This window comes from Gopherus evgoodei, chromosome 1 (genome assembly GCF_007399415.2).
Source record: "Gopherus evgoodei ecotype Sinaloan lineage chromosome 1, rGopEvg1_v1.p, whole genome shotgun sequence".
Taxonomy (NCBI): domain Eukaryota; kingdom Metazoa; phylum Chordata; order Testudines; family Testudinidae; genus Gopherus; species Gopherus evgoodei.
The window spans coordinates 369,878,560-369,895,203 of NC_044322.1; the positions used below are offsets into that span (position 1 = coordinate 369,878,560).

General features: G+C 45.3%; 1 protein-coding gene across 10 annotated transcripts in view; it reads right to left on the reverse strand.

Moving 5' to 3' along the window:
* The window catches only part of RABL2B (RAB, member of RAS oncogene family like 2B), a 46,284-nt gene that overhangs the window by 1,903 nt on the left and 27,737 nt on the right, over positions 1–16,644 (reverse strand). For 2 of the 10 annotated variants that reach the window (XM_030541970.1, XM_030541540.1), the window contains exons 2-6: positions 14,216–14,367; positions 13,907–13,936; positions 12,936–13,015; positions 6,120–6,199; positions 256–367 (exon numbers count right to left, since the gene is read on the reverse strand). In XM_030541970.1, the coding sequence (XP_030397830.1) occupies positions 256–367; positions 6,120–6,199; positions 12,936–13,015; positions 13,907–13,936; positions 14,216–14,331 (418 nt within the window). In that variant the 5' untranslated portion in view covers positions 14,332–14,367. Of the gene's footprint in view, positions 1–255; positions 368–6,119; positions 6,200–6,551; positions 6,778–12,935; positions 13,016–13,906; positions 13,937–14,215; positions 14,368–16,051; positions 16,072–16,124; positions 16,166–16,220; positions 16,241–16,644 lie in introns of those variants that run through there. The other 8 variants (XM_030541707.1, XM_030541626.1, XM_030542059.1 and 5 more) reach the window with 8 other exon arrangements.

Below are 16,644 nucleotides of genomic sequence, written 5' to 3' on the forward strand. Positions count from 1 at the left end.
AGCTCAGCTAACTGTGCTATATATTTACGTCTGTGCTGAAAACAAATGTGTGTTTTCAGTTTCTTTTTCTGAGCAAAACAAAGTCAAGAGGCAAAAACATGCTGTGAAAGGCCCGCACTTTATCTAGGTAAAATATGACTGATGGAGTCCCATCTCCAAGAAGCCCTTGGGACCAGCCAGGTGGTCACTTCCCTCAGCCATATCACAAAAGGACCATCCCACAGCACTGAAAGGCTAAGAGGCAGAAACACTCACCATCAATTTTGTTGGCCACCACAATGCAGGGGATCTCTGGGCGGAACTCTCTCAGCTCCTTGTACCAGTTATTCAAGTTCTTGTAGGTGACCTTCCTCTGCACATCAAACACCTGCCAAGGAGGAGCCACCTGTCACCAGGCCTGCAGCTGGACAGTCCCTGAGCAACCCACTGCGCTGAGCATTTGCAAAGATCTCATTCCACCATGCAAAACCACTGCCTTTCTTTTTAAACACACAGAATTGCAGAGTTAGTGCCGGAAGGGAAGATGCTGAAGGGAGATTATTTAGATTGGATCAAAACGTTTGATACAGCATTCCATGGAACCTCAGTGTCAGAATTAATTACAATTGGCTTAGGGGCTGACAACTGGCAGGAAGGTGGTAAAACAGAGGCTATGGTAAATGGCAAACTATCACCAAGCCCTTAAAAATAAAACCAGCCCCTCTTCCTGCACTAAGCTATCATCAGCCTCTTGGTCTCTCTGCACAGCGTGCCTTGTATAGTGCTGAGGGTACTCGCCCTTAACAATGAGGAAGGTGAGGAAAAGTCTAATGAGCTCTGTAAGGATAGGTGTCAGGCCCAGTCTGATTTACAAACTTCATTAATGATCTAGACAAGGGAGTCAGCAACATGGGGTTAGTGAGCTTTACAAATGATGCTAAGTTAAGAGGAGCTGAGAATAACAGTGTGGACAGAGGAGAGTAAAGAGATTAAAGCCTGGAAAGGGAACACATCTGGGCAGGAAACTCCAGCAATGGGAAGCAGCAATGGCTGAAAGACACAGGCAGTGAGAGGAGGCAGCAAATGGTACATGAATTTACAAGGCACTAATCCTGCAGAATAGACCAATGCAGCTTTGTGCTGCAGCTCCAAGGCACCGAGTCACAAAGCAACAGAGGGACAGACCTCCCTACATGGCTTTGATGTGATTGCACCAGGAAAAGTGCATCCTGTTCTGGGCATGATATTACTGGAAAGCTATTCATGAATTGGACGGAGTTGAGCAAACAACAGAAATACAAAGGGGTGGAGGGACGGAGTTACAAGGAAAGGTGAAAGGTGCTAAAGCTAAACAATGATGGGAGAAGGAACAGGTGAACAGTATAGGAAGGACTGTCAACAGCAAGCCAGGAAAGGAAATATTTACAGCACTATGTAAGAACATAAGAATGGCCATACTAGGTCAGACCAAAGGTCCATCTAGCTCAGTGGTTCTTAAACTTTAACAACCTGTGAACCCCTTTCACTAAAATATCAAGTCTTGTGAACTCCCTCCTAAAAATGAATATTTCCAGGATTTATCCGAGTATAAATTATAAAAGCAGTGACGTGGAAATATAAAATTTGTTTTTAAGACATGCTTATTACACACTATTATTATTTATCATTACAGTATTTTTATTACATTAGGAAAACGGCAACACTCTTCCAAGATCTCACTTTCGTAGCTTGTATCACCTTGAATAAGCCTGTTATAAGACAAGGCTGCTATGTTTCATCATGTGAAATAGCATGAAGTTATTTAAGAAGCCAGCTCAAAGAGTCCCTCCGACACAAGCATTCAGGTCTTAAGCAGTCCAGGCAAACAAGACACGTTACAACAAAGCTTAAACTTGTTCTTCATAATAATTTTAAAAACAACACTAGCTGCCTATTTAATTTTAAAAACAGCAAAAAAAATCCAACTCCCTTTCCATTTCTTATAAGGAATCTTGAAGTTTAAATCTCCTCAGTGTGATAGATATGCTTGCATTGATCTGCTTAGCTCTTGAAGGTCCAGGGGCTCTGTGCTGCTGGCCCCATGCTGCCCGGGGTCCCTAGGAACAGCTCTGACCACCATTAGGGAATTTTTCCCCGAGAACCCCTGTAACATTTGTTCACAAACCCCAGTTTGGGAACCACTGATCTAACTCAATAACTTGTCTTCTGACAGTGGCCAGTGCCAGATGCTTCAGAGGGAGTGAAAAGAACAAGGTAATTATCGAGCCATCCCGTTGTCCAATTCCAGCATCTGGCAGTTAAGGGCTTAGGGATACCCAGAGGATGGTGTTGCATCTTTGATAGTCTTGGCTAATAGCCACTGATGAACCTATCTTCCATGAACTTATCTAATTATTTTTTGAACCGAGTTATAATTTTGGTCTTCACAACATCCCCTGGCAGTGAGTTCCTCAGGTTGACTGTGCAATGGGTGAAGTAGTACATCCTTTTGTTTGTTTTAAGCCTACTACCTATTAATTTCATCAGGTGACGCCTGGTTCATGTGTTATGTGAAGGGGTAAATAACACTTCCTTATTCACTTTCTCCACACCAGTCATGATTTTATTAACATCCATTACATCTCCACTTAGTTGTCTCTTTTCCAACCTGAACAGTCCCAGTCTTTTTAACTTCTCCTCATCTGGAAGCTGTTCCATACCCGTAATCATTTTGTTGCCTTTCTCTGTATCTTTTCCAATTCTAACATATCTTTTTTGAGATGGGAGGGACCTAAATGGCACACAGTATTCTAGGTGTGGGCACAACATGACTTATATAGTGGCATTATGATATTTTCCATCTTATTATCTATCCCCCTCCTAATGAGTCTGTCACTTTTTTGACTGATGTTGCCCACTGAGCAGATGTTTTCTGAGAATGATCCACACTGACTCCAGGATCTTTCTGGAGTGGTAACAGATAATTTAGACCCCATTCTTTGGGATGTACAGTTGTTTTCCAGTGTTCTCTACTTTGCATTTATCAACACTGAATTTCATCTGCCACTTTGTTGCCCAGTCACCCAGTTTTGTGAGGTCCCTTGTAAGTCGTGGCAGTCTGCATTGAACTTAACTAGCTTGAATAATTTTGTATCACCCGTAAAATCTGCCACCTCACTGTTTACTCCTTTTCCCAGATCCTTTATGAACATGTTGAACAGCACTGGCCCCAGTACAGATCTCTGGAGAACCCCACTATTTACCTGTCTCCACTGTGAAAACTGGTTATTTATCTCTACCCTTTATTTCCTGTCTTTTAATCAGTCCCTGATCCATGAGAGGACCTTCCCTCATATCCTGATAGCTTATTTTGCTTAAGAGCCTTTGGTGGAGGACCTTATCAAAGGCTTTCTGAAAGTCCAGGTACATTGTATCAGCCAGATCACCCTTGTTTACAAGTTTGTTGACCTTCACAAAGAATTCTAATAAATTGGTAAGGCACAATTTCCCTTTACAAAAGCCATGTTGACTGTTCCCCCAAACCATCTTTATCTATGTGTCTGATAATGCTGTTCTTTACTATAGTTGCAATCATTTTGCTTAGTACTGAAGTTAGGATTACTGGCCTGTAATTGCTAGGATTGTTCCTGGAGCTATCATCCAGTCATCTGGTACAGAGGCTGATTTAAGCGATAGGTTACATTCCACAGTTACTAGTTCTGCAATTTCTTATTTGAGTTCCTTTAGAACGCTTCGGTGAATCTCATGTGGTCCTGGTGACTTACTACTACTGTTTATCAATTTGTGTCAAAACCTCCTCTCTCAACACCTCAGTCTGGGACAGTTCCTCAGATTTGTCACCTAAAAAGAATGGTGCAGGTATGGGAATCTCCTCTACATCATCTGCTGTGAAGACAGATGCAAAGAATTCATTTAGCTTCTCTGCAATGGCCTTGTCTTCCTTGAGTGCTCCTTTAGCATCTTGATTGTCAAGTGGCCCCATTGATTGTTTGGCAAACTTCCTGCTTTGGAGGTACTTAAAAACTACAGCAAAGAATACTTTTAAGTCTTTTGCTAGTTGGTCCTCAAATTCTTTTTTGGCCTGCGTAATTATACTTTTACACTTGATTTGCCAGAGTTTATGCTCCTTTCTATTTTCTTCAGACTTCTAATTTTTAAAGAAAGGTTTTTTGCCTCTAACCGCTTCTTTTACTCTGTTGTTTAGCTGTGTGCCATTTTTTTTGGTCCTCTTATTATTTTTTTATTTGGGGTATACATTTAATTTGAGCCTCTATTATGGTGTTATTTAAAATGTTCCATGCAGCTTGCAGGCATTTCACTCTTGTGACTGTTCCTTTTAATTTCTGTTTAACTAGCTTCCTCATTTTTGTGTAGTTCCCCTTTCTGAAGTTAAATACTACAGAGGTGGACTTCTTTAGTATTTCACCCCACACAAGGATGTTAATTTTCAATACATTATGGTCGCTATTACTGAGTGATTTAGCTATGTATACCCATTGGACCAGATCCTGTGTGCCACTAAATCAAGAATTGGCTCTGCCTTTGTGGGTTCCAGGACTAGCTGCTCCAAGAAGCAGTCATTTATAGTGTCTAAAAATGTTATTTCTGCATCCCATCCTGAGGTGACATGTCAATATGGGGATAGTTAAAATATCCTATTATTAACTTTTCAGTTTTTATAGCCTCTCTAAAGTCCCTGAGCATTTTATAAATCACCATTACTATTGTGGTCAGGCGGTCGGCAGTATATTCCTACTGCTATACTCTTAATATTCTAGCATGGAATTACTATCCACAGAAATTCTATGGCAGTTTGATTCATTTATGACTTTTACTACATTTGACTCTGTGCTTTCTGTCACATATAGTGCCACTCCCCAACCAGCCTGACCTACTCTGCCATTCCTTTATATTTTGTACCTTGGTATTACCCTGTCCCATTGATTATCATCATTCCCTCAAGTATTTGTGATATCAATAGCCTCACTTAATACCAGGCACTCAAGTTCACTCATTTTAGTATTTAGACTTTTTTCATTTGTCTATAGGCACTTATAAAATTTGTCAATATTTAATTGTCTGCCTTTGTGTGATGTAACCGAGTGGGACTCTCTTTCATTTGACTGTTTCTCTTAAGCTTCTACCTGTACTTTATGAACTTTTTTACTAGGACATAGAGAACTCCCATTAATAGATCCTCCCCTAAGGAATGTCTCTGTCTGCACCATGTTCTCCTCCACACCTTTCAACTTTCCCCAGCCCTTTGTTTAAAAATTCCTCTACGACCTTTTTAATTTTAAGTGCCAGAAACCTGGTTCCATTTTGATTTAGGGTGAGCCCATCCTTCCCATATAGGCTCCTCCTTTCCTAAAAGGTTACGCAGTTCCTAATAAATCTAAACCCCTCATTTCTGCATCACTGTCTGATCCATGCATTGAGACCCTGCAGTGATGCCTGTCTACCTGGCTCTCTGCTTGGAACTGGAAGCATATCAGACAATGGAAGTCCTAGACTTTTGTCTCTTACCTAGCAGCCTAAATGTGACCTCCAGAACCTTTTGCCTACCTTCCCCTATGTCACTGGTACCCACATGAACCATTACCACCAGCTCCTCCCTAGCACTGCCCATAAATCTGTCTAGATGTCTTGAAAGATCTGCAACTTTCACACCCAGCATGCAATTTACTATGCAGTTCTCCTGGTCATCGCAAACCTAACTATCTATATTTCTAATAATCAAATCCCCCATTACTATTACCAGTCTCTTCCAATAACTGGGGTCCCCTCCCTTGGAGAGATATCCTCAGTGTGAGAAGATACCATGGCATCATCTGAAAGGAGGGTCCCAACTATGGGATTGTTTCCATCTACTCCAGTTTGATGTTCTCCTTCCCCAAGACCTTCATATTCCTCAGCAGCACAGAGGGTGGGGGTAGGACCGCTCTGCTGTGTCCTGGAGAGTCTCCTCTGTGCACCTCTCCGTCTCCCTTCGCTCCTCCAGTTCAGCCACTCTGGCCTTAAGAGGCTATACTTGGAGTAACATTATTAAAGGTAATGTGTAGGATGCATACTAAACAGGTTCTGTTACCAGCCAGGAATCCTTTACACATACAGATGAAAAGCCAGAAGAATGGCCTTACCATGATACAAGCATGGGCCTTGTGGTAATAGGATGCATGCATACTCTGGAATCTCTCCTGTCCAGCTGTGTCCCAGAAGTCTGAAAGACACAAACCAGCAAGTTCAGCATGTCATGACAGGAAAGAGCTTCCAAGCCCCTCACAACCCAGCCCTATCCTATATGCCGACTGACACGAGCCTTTGCCATAACAGGCTGATATTCCTTGACCAGTTTACAAACATAGGCTCTAGCGATACATGGGGTTTAGCTATGCCTGTACAATGTCCCAGCAGAGACAGTTGGCATGGGTGTAAATACAGTAGTGCAAAAAGTTCTGTGTAAACTGGATTTTAAAAAACGCAGACTAGCAAGGCAAGGTATGGGTGTGAAAGCTGAGGAAAATAGGGTTAGAAGTATGCAGATAGTACTGTGATGATTGTGGGATACAAACCTACACAGATCAGGGGTGATCTCAACAATGGCAGTGTGATCTTTTTAGCAGGGTGGTCTGTAGAGCATTCTCCATGCCAGAATCCTGGCTGTCATCCTCACTGGGCAGCCTAACTGTGGTTCTGTCCAGCTGCATTGTCTCTGTGGCTGCGGAGCCATGGAGGATAAGGTGCTCTCTGAAGTAGCCAGGTCCCGAACTACTGAGTGCCTCACAGACTAAGACTCTGCTGTGAAGTGTAAGAGGAAGGGGAGCAAGTATAGCTTCACTAACTTCCCCACTGCACAGCTCCAACCCCCTCCTTTCCACTCCGTTCTTTCCTGCATTGTACCAAGACCCTCCCCCAATTCTAACGTCTCCATATTGCCTCCAACTGCTTAGACTCCCCTGCTCCGCCTCTCCTCACCCTCAAACAGTTTGGACACTGCTCCAACATTCCCACCATCACACCCATTGCTATGGCTACTCACATACATCCCCCCTGCCTCCCCGGCCCCAATCTCTCCCTCCTTCTTGCCATCCATGCCTCTGGCCCTACACTATTTTACATCTTGTTGAAAGAAAACAAAATCATTGCTGATAAAATTTGCAAATGACACAAAAATTGGGGCAGTGGTAAATAATTAAGAGGACAGGTCACTGATGCAGAGCAATCTAGATTGCTTAGTAAACTGTGTGCAACCAAACAATATGAGTTTTAATATGCCCAAATGTAAATGTATACATCTGGGAACAAAGACAGTACGCCATACTTACAGGATGGGAGACTCTAGCCTGGAAGGAAGTGATTCTGAAACAGATTTGAGGTTCTTGGTGGATAATGAGCTGAACATGAGCTCCAGGTACAACACTGTGTCCAAAAGAGCTAAAGAGATCCTGGGATCCTAGAGTACTGTGTTCATTTCTGGTGTTTACAATTCAAGAAGGATGTTGGTGAATTGGAGAATATTCAGAGAACCATGAGAATGATTAAAAGATGGGAAAACATGCCTTAAAATGATAGACTCAACTAATTGGAACGTTGAAAGATCTGTTTGGAATGTGGTGTGGATGTTTGTTCAGGAACAACAGACAGGGGAAAAAGGGAGGAGGTGTTGCCTTATATATTAAAAATGTACACACTTGGACTGAGGTGGAGATGGACATAGGAGATGGAAGTGTTGAAAGTCTCTGGGTTAGGATAAAAGGGGTAAAAAACAAGGGTGATGTCGTGCTAGGAGTCTACTACAGGCCACCTAACCAGGTGGAAGAGGTGGATGAGGCTTTTTTTAAACAACTAACAAAATCATCCAAAGTCCAAGATTTGGTGGTGATGGGGGACTTCAACTATCCAGATATATGTTGGGAAAATAACATTGCGGGGCACAGACTATCCAATAAGTTCCTGGACCGCATTGCAGACAACTTTTTATTTCAGAAGATTGAAAAAGCTACTAGGAGGGAAGCTGTTCTAGACTTGATTTTAACAAACAGGGAGGAACTCGTTGAGAATTTGAAAGTAGAAGGAAGCTTGGGTGAAAGTGATCATGAAATCATAGAGCTGGAAATTCTAAGGAAGGGTAGAAGGGAGTACAGCAAAACAGAGACAATGGATTTCAGGAAGGCGGATTTTGGTAAGCTCAGAGATCTGATAGGTAAGGTCCCATGGGAATCAAGACTGAGGGGAAAAACAACTGAGGAGAGTTGGCAGTTTTTCAAAGGGACACTATTAAGGGCCCAAAAGCAAGCCATTCCGATGGGTAGGAAAGATAGAAAATGTGGCAAAAGACCACCTTGGCTTAACCACGAGATCTTGCATGACCTACAAAATAAAAAGGAGTCATGTAAAAAATGGAAACTAGGTCAGATTACAAAGTATGAATATAGGCAAATAACACAGGAATGCAGGGACAAGATTAGAAAGGCAAAGGCACAAAATGAGTTCAAACTAGCTATGGGAATAAAGGGAAACAAGAAGACTTTTTATCAATACATTAGAAGCAAGAGGAAGACCAAGGACAGGGTAGGCCCACTGCTCAGTTAGGAGGGAGAAACAGTAACAGGAAACTTGGAAATGGCAGAGATGCTTAATGACTTCTTTGTTTCGGTCTTCACTGAGAAGTCTGAAGGAACGTCTAACATAGTGAATGCTTATGGGAAGGGGGCAGGTTTAGAAGATAAAATAAAAAAAGAGCAAGTTAAAAATCACTTTGAAAAGCTAGATGCCTGCAAGTCACCAGGGCCCGATGAAATGCATCCTAGAATACTCAAGGAGTTAATAGAGGAGGTATCTGAGCCTCTAGCTATTATCTTTGGAAATTCATGGGAGACGGGAGAGATTCCAGAAGACTGGAAAAGGGCAAATATAGTGCCCATCTATAAAAAGGGAAATAAAAACAACCCAGGAAACTACAGACCAGATCTGCAAACACTTGGAAGGTGGTAAGGTGATAGGGAATAGCCAGCATGGATTTGTAAAGAACAAATCATGTCAAACCAATCTGATAGCTTTCTTTGACAGGATAATGAGCCTTGTGGATAAGGGAGAAGCGGTGGATGTGGTATACCTAGACTTTAGTAAGGCATTTGATATGGTCTCGCATGATATCCTTATCGATAAACTAAGCAAATACAATTTAGATGGGGCTACTATACGGTGGGTGCATAACTGGCTGGATAACTGTACTCAGAGAGTAGTTATTAATGGCTCCCAATCCTGCTGGAAAGGTATAACAAGTGGGGTTCCGCAGGGGTTTGTTTTGGGACTGGCTCTGTTCAATATCTTCATCAATGACTTAGATGTTGGCATAGAAAGTACGCTTATTAAGTTTGCAGATGATACCAAACTAGGAGGGATTGCAACTGCTTTGGAGGACAGGGTCAAAATGATCTGGACAAATTGGAGAAATGGTCTGAGGTAAACCGGATGAAGTTCAATAAAGACAAATGCAAAGTGCTCCACTTAGGAAGGAACAATCAGTTTCACACATTCAGAATGGGAAGAGACTGTCTAGGAAGGAGTATGGCAGAAAGAGATCTAGGGGTCATAGTGGACCACAAGCTAAATATGAGTCAACAGTGTGATACTGTGGCAAAAAAAGCAAACGTGATTCTGGGATGCATTAACAGGTGTGTTGTAAACAAGACAAAAGAAGTCATTCTTCTGCTTTACTCTGCGCTGGTTAGGCCTCAACTGGAGTATTGTGTCCAGTTCTGGGCACCGCATTTCAAGAAAAATGTGGAGAAATTGGAGAGGGTCCAGAGAAGAGCAACAAGAGTGATTAAAGGTCTTGAGAACATGACCTATGAAGGAAGGCTGAAAGAATTGGGTTTGTTTAGTATGGAAAAGAGAAGACTGAGAGGGGACATGATAGCAGTTTTCAGGTATCTAAAAGGGTGTCATCAGGAGGAGGGAGAAAACTTGTTCACTTTAGCCTCCAATGATAGAACAAGAAGCAATGGGCCTAAACTGCAGCAAGGGAGATTTAGGTTGGACATTAGGAAAAAGTTCCTAACTGTCAGGGTAGTTAAACACTGGAATAAATTGCCTAGGGAGGTTGTGGAATCTCCATCTCTGGAGATACTTAAGAGTAGGTTAGATAAATGTCTATTAGGGATGGTCTAGACAGTATTTGGTCCTGCCATGAGGGCAGGGGACTGGACTCGATGACCTCTCGAGGTCCCTTCCAGCCCTAGAGTCTTTGAAAAGGAGGTGAAAAGGTGACTTGATTACAGTCTATAAGCACCTACATAGGGAACAAACACTTAATAGGCTCTTCAACCCAGCAGAAAAAGATCTAACATGATCCAGTGGCTGGAAGTTGAAGCTAGACAAATTCAGACAGGAAATAAAGCGTACATTTTTAATTATAAGAGTAATTAATCACTGGAATAATTTATCAAGGGCTATGATGGATCCTCTATCACTGGCAATTTTAAAATCAAGATTGAATATTTTTCTAAGAGATATGTTCTAGGAATTTTTTTGCGGGGTGGGAGTTCTGTGGCCTGTACTATATTGGAGGCCAGACTAGATGACTGCAATGGTCCCTTCTGGGGATGATGATTATTATCAATGAGACTATATGTGTAATGTGTAGGCTCTTCGCTGTTTAAAAAATCCCTTTTTCTCTAATACAGTACATACTGCTCATTAACAATCCTGATACTGACAATTTTCGGTTATTAGCAACATTTTGCTGGAAACTGATCCTATCCCATCAATTATAAAGTTTACTAGACTCAGATATTTGCAACTGTCATGATGCTAATTGGCAACTTTTCTTCTTTGACATGGAGCTTCCCCCATGGGTAGGGATCCAGCAGTCACACAGGAGATAACGCATGAGTCCCAGCACTGCAAAGTGGAAGGAGAGGCTGGGAGGGTAGGCTGCAGAGAGGGCAGCAGCATGGAGTTGGGCTGCAGCCCGAATGCCAGGGCTTTCCACTGGGGGCCGGGATGTTGGGGGCCCATGGGGCTGCACAGTACTTCTTGCGCTGTCTGGGCTGTGCCCTGCCCTGGCACTGGGGGCCTGGGCTCAGTACCTCCATTCCCCATGGAAAGACCCAGTAGTAGGCCCGTTTTTGGGTCTGCAGCCAGGTATGGAAGCACTGGGATATGAAAAACCCAGGGAGAGGGAGAATGCAGGAAGAGATACAGTGCAGCCCCACCAGCCTGCAGCATCCCTGTTCCCCGTGGAAAGCCCCAGCACCTGGGCTGCTTCCTGCCTCTCCCCAATGCTGCCCTGTCCAAAGACTACCCCCCCAGTCTCCTCTCCAGTGGTGCTGCAGGCTGGGAGGGGGAGCTATAGACAGGGCAGCAGCTGGGATGCGAGTTGCGGTCCAGATGCTTTCCAGGAGGAGCAGAAGTGCTAGGGGCCTGCAAGGTGCCACTCCTGGCGCTCTCAGGGCTGCATCTTGGCCTGGCGCTGGGGGCCCAGGCTCACATGTCCCAGCACTTCATTCCTGGCTGTAGCCCCAAAAACCTGCCTTTTGGTTATCGGCAACTTCTGGATAATAGCAACTTCTTGCTCGGAAATGAGAGATTGCTGATAAGTGGTATATGCTGTACTTCATTCCAACTGCTAAATCAAAACAATTGGTTTTAAGAAAGCTGTTGGTCAGTATTGCTTTTCACAGGATCCTGAAAGTAGGAAGCACACAGGTTCCTGAAACTGAGTCTGGCCAGCAAGGTGATAAGCTTTGGGTATTCATGGGTCAGTATACCAGGATACCATCTAAGAACAGAAGAATCATGAGATTCCACCTCAAGAGACTAAACACTTTGGAGTCAGAGAGATCAGAAAGAGGACTGAAGTGCCGCTAGCCTCACTGCCATGACACAGACCAAAATAGGACAGAACACTGAGTCATTTGTAACCTTATTCTCAGGTTCTCACACAGTTCCTGCCCCCCTGGAGAAGCACATTAGTAACGTTTCCCATTTCTGATGACACCACCACCATCCTGTGGCCCAGCCTTACTGACCTCTCCCACTCCTCCTCCCATCTCATCCAAATCTCACTGCTTTTACATGTACAATATATTAAAAATCCAGCTCTTCTTTTTGGTCCCAAAAGCTAGAACACCTGTCCAGGCTTCAATCACCTTCCATCCTGATTACAGCAGCCTTATCCTCGGTGGCTTCTATGATTCTTTCATCATGCCCCTTCAGTCCACCCAAAATACAGCCCATAACATTAACTTCCGTGTCTGTCAAGCTGACCTCTCACCCCTTTTGGTCCCTCTACTGGCTCCCTCTTTGCAACTGCATTAAATTTAAATTCCTTGGTCTTGCCTCCAATGTCCTGCATCACTGCACACCTGCCTACATCACAATACTTTTCCGTTAACATGCCCTCCAAACCCCTTCCACTCCACCAATGGTACTAGCCTCAATGGTCTTTTCATTCCTTCTCACACTTCTGTCTCTGGGCCTTCTTCATACTGCCTCAGGTGCAAAATGATCTCCAATCTGTGTTCACCAAGTTCTCATTCAAATCCCTCTTAGACTCATTTCTTCTGCAGTACCCCAAAACTGGGATTTCATAGCAATAACAAAGGTCATTCCCTCATCTCAATTTCCCAGTGTGATCTGTCTTCCTAATGCAGCCTTTGAGATTGTAAGCTTCTCAAGCAGGCACTGTCTTTGTGTCCTATATAGCCCCAAGCACAATCAGCATGAAAAGTACAAAATAGCACAAGTGTTTCTACAAAATGGTCAACAGTGACACTGATACCATGGACAATGCCATTGCCCTTATTTGGGTTCACTTTACACCCAACTGAGATGCACAGGAATTCCTGGAATCAACAGAAATCCTTTAGTGATGCCATAGCAGGGATTTCCTGCAGCTGCACCCAGCACTCACAAGGAGGATAGGTGCTCATTTTCTAGGAGGTGCTTACCCACAAGGATATTCTTCCCATCCACATTGGTTGTGTATTTGTAGAGTGTCAATGCAAACGTAGAGAGCTGCTGGGGTCGGCTGTGCATAGGTTAAGGAGCTGAAAAATGAGTCTTATCCAGACACCAATCTCATGTTCAGTAGAGCACCTGTGAGGGGAACTTGCTTGATGGGTGCTAGGGCAAGCAGTCAGCAGCTGGGTCACCAAGCTGCTCCTCTGCAGGGTGTAGCACAGCCAAGCAATTCACTCAAATTTGCCTCAGAGTTTCAATCCCAAACTAAGGGCTAGTATACACTAGAATCAATACAGCCGCCCAGCTGTACTGAGGCAGCTGCACCACTGTAGTGCTGCTAGTGCAGACACTCTATGCTGATGGGAGAGAGTGCTCCCATTGGCATAATTACTAGGTGGTAGCTATGTTGGCGAGAGAGCGTCTCCCACCGACATAGCATGGTCCACACTGGCACTTAGGCCAGTGTAACTTACATCGCTTGGGGACGGGGGAGGCTTTTCCACACCGCTGAGCGACATAAGTTATATTGAAGTAAGTGCTACTCTGTACAAGCCTTAAGGGAGGGAGTAGGAGCTCTGTACTTGAAGTGCACATGACAGTCCTATGCGCCTCACAGGACCAGCTGCTAGCACTGCAGTGCTCAGGAAAGGAATTCTAAAGAAAATACTGTAGTTGGGATGGGGGTGGGGGGCAGGAGACCTTCTTAGGAGGAATAGAAGTTATAAGTTCCCAAGTGCTGTGTGGATTTAGCTAGCTCATCAATGTAGTATAAAGAGAGTCTAGATCAGGCAGGGAAAGCCAGGAAACAGAACTCTGGTGAAGATGGAATGAGAGCCCCTGATTGGAAGAACATGGTTAAACAAAAAGGTCTCAAACAGACCATTTCCCCCTCATGTACCCTCCTGGGCCCAAGAACAAAAATAAACAGTGGTGAGGTCTGAAAGAACCCGAAGGATACAATCCATCCAGGAGGAACCTTTCCATTAACCTGCAAGTAGAGAAATGACACAGGCCCATTAGTCCTTACCTGATCATCTTATTATCTTCTTTCTCCTCATCCCTGATACAGATAGGCACCCCATTCCTACACATTCAGCCTCTCTGTTGGCCTCAGACACAACTAATAAACCACTGTGTAGGTAATAACAATAACTAGAGCTGCTGCTTTGTGCAAAGGAGAGGCAGAGACCAGACACTGGTCGAGGAGTGCCAAGCTTGTATGTTGCTGGAGCCTTCTTGGCATGTGCAATAAGGGCCAGTTACTTACTTGGATTTCCCCACAGCGCTGTCCCCCAGGCAGATAATCTTCACGTTCTCATCTGCATCATACTTCATCTGGTCCAGCTCCTCACACAAATCTCCCCCTGGTGCATTTCTAGCCATGCTGCTTCCACCCTAGCTGCACAGAAGCCACCTCTCCTAGGACCAAGGGGAAGATTTTACTTTTCTGAGCCTCTCAGAAAGAGCTAGGATAAGCTACTAGTATTACAGTCTCCTTCCTAGCCGTCAAAGAGCAGTTATGATAAACCAGAGGTGGGCAAACTACAGCCCGTAGGACCCTCCTGCCCAGCCCCTGAGCTCCTGGCCCAGGAGGGTAGCCCCCATCCCCTCCCCTGCTGTTCCCCCTCCCCGCAGGCTCAGTGCACCACCGCTGGCACAATGCTCTGGATGGCCGAGCAGCGCAGCTGCAGAGCTGCAGCCTGACCCAGTGCTCCGTGCTGCACAGTGGCTTGGCTGGCTTCAGCCACAACCGCGCCACCAGCCACGGGTGCTACAGGCAGCGCGGTAAGGGGGAAAGGAACAGGGGGGGTTGGATAGAAGGCAGGGGAGTTTGGGGTGGTGGTCAGAGGGTGGCGGTGTGAATAACAGGGGGGTTGAATGGGTGCAGGGGTCCTGGGGAGCAGTCAGGAAGGAGGAGGTTGGATGGGGCAGTGGGAGGCAGTCAGGGGCAGAGGTTCTGGGGATTGTCAGGGAGAAGGGGTGGGTGGATGGGGCAGCGATTCTGGGGGGCATTCAGGAATGAGGGGGGGTTGGATGGGGGGGCAGTTAGGAGTAGGGGTTCCGGGGGCTGTCAGGGGACAGGGATTGAGGTAGGTGGAAAGGGCAGTGGTCGGGAGGGGGGGGCATCAGGGAATGGGGGAGTTGGATGGGGCAGGAGTCCTGGGAGGGGGCATCAGGGAGCAAGAAGCAGGGAGACATAGGGGCTGGGCCACACATGCTTGTGCCTCACCTAACTGGTCCTCCATACAAACCCAATGCGGCCCTTGGGCCAAAAAGTTTGCCAGCCCCTGCAATAAATGGAACCACTCTGCTGGATCAGACGCCAGCCCTTTGGTGGAGACACCTAACCAGAGTGGAATGGAAAGGCACCAATTCATCCAGACCCTCCTGACACCACCGACAACTCCTTGGTCTCCCATTCCTCCTGGGGGCAGCTCCCCACCCCTCCCCTGGGGACAGCTCCTGGCTACAGCATCTATCACCCCTCCCACATGGGGGACAGCTCCTCTTCTCTCCCCCCGGGGGCAGCTCCCCACCTATCACCCCTCCCCCTGCCCCACTGGGGGGACAGCTCCCCACTCCCACCCCTCAGGGAGAGCTCCTCGCTACCCCACCTGTCATAAACAGATAGCTAAGGGTTAATGTCTCTTTCACCTGGAAAGGAGTAACCTGAAACACCTGACCAGAGGACCAATCAGGAAACAAGACTTTTTCAAATCTGGGTGGAGGGAAGTTTTGGGTGTGAGTTCTTTGTTTTGTGTCTGTCCCTCTCGGCTATGGGAAGAATTTTTCTATCTCCTGCTTTCTAATCTTCTGTTTCCAAGTTGTGAGTACAAAGATCATAAAACAATAGGGGTTATTGGGTTTTTTTTTTTTTGTATTTACATGTGTATAGTTGCTGGAATGTGTTAAATTGTATTCTTTTTGGATAAGGCTGTTTATTCATTTTTTTCTTTTAAGCAAATGACCCTGTATTTGTCACCTTAATACAGAGAGACCATGTTTATGTCCTTTTCTTTCTTTTTATATAAAGCTTTCTTTTTAAGACCTGTTGGAGTTTTTCTTTAGTGGGGAACTCCAGGGAATTGAGTCTGTAGCTCACCAGGGAATTGGTGGGAGGAAGAAGTCAGGGGGAAATCTGTGTGTGTTAGATTTACTAGCCTGACTTTGCATTCCCTCTGGGTGAAGAGGGAAGTACTTGTGTTTCCAGGACTGGAAATAGGGAGGGTGAAGTCCCTCTGTATAGATTCACGGAGCTTGCTTCTGTGTACCTCTCCAGGAACCCAGGGAGGGAACACCTGGAAAGGAGGAGGGGGAAGGGAAATGGTTTATTCCCCTTTGTTGTGAGACTCAAGGAATTTGGGTCTTGGGGTCCCCAGGGAAGGCTTTTGGGGGGACCAGAGTGCCCCAAAACACTCTAATTTTTTGGGTGGTGGCAGCATTACCAGGTCCAAGCTGGTAACTAAGCTTGGAGGTTTTCATGCTAACACCCATATTTTGGACGCTAAGGTCCAAATCTGGGAATATGTTATGACACCACCTCTCCCCCCTCCCTCCCAGGGACAGCTCCTGGTTACTCCATCTATCATCCCTCCCCCCACCCGGGGACAGAATCCCACCCATCACCCCTCCCCCCACCCGGGGACAGCACCCCACCTATCACCCCACCCCTTCCCTGGGGACAGCTCCTGGCTA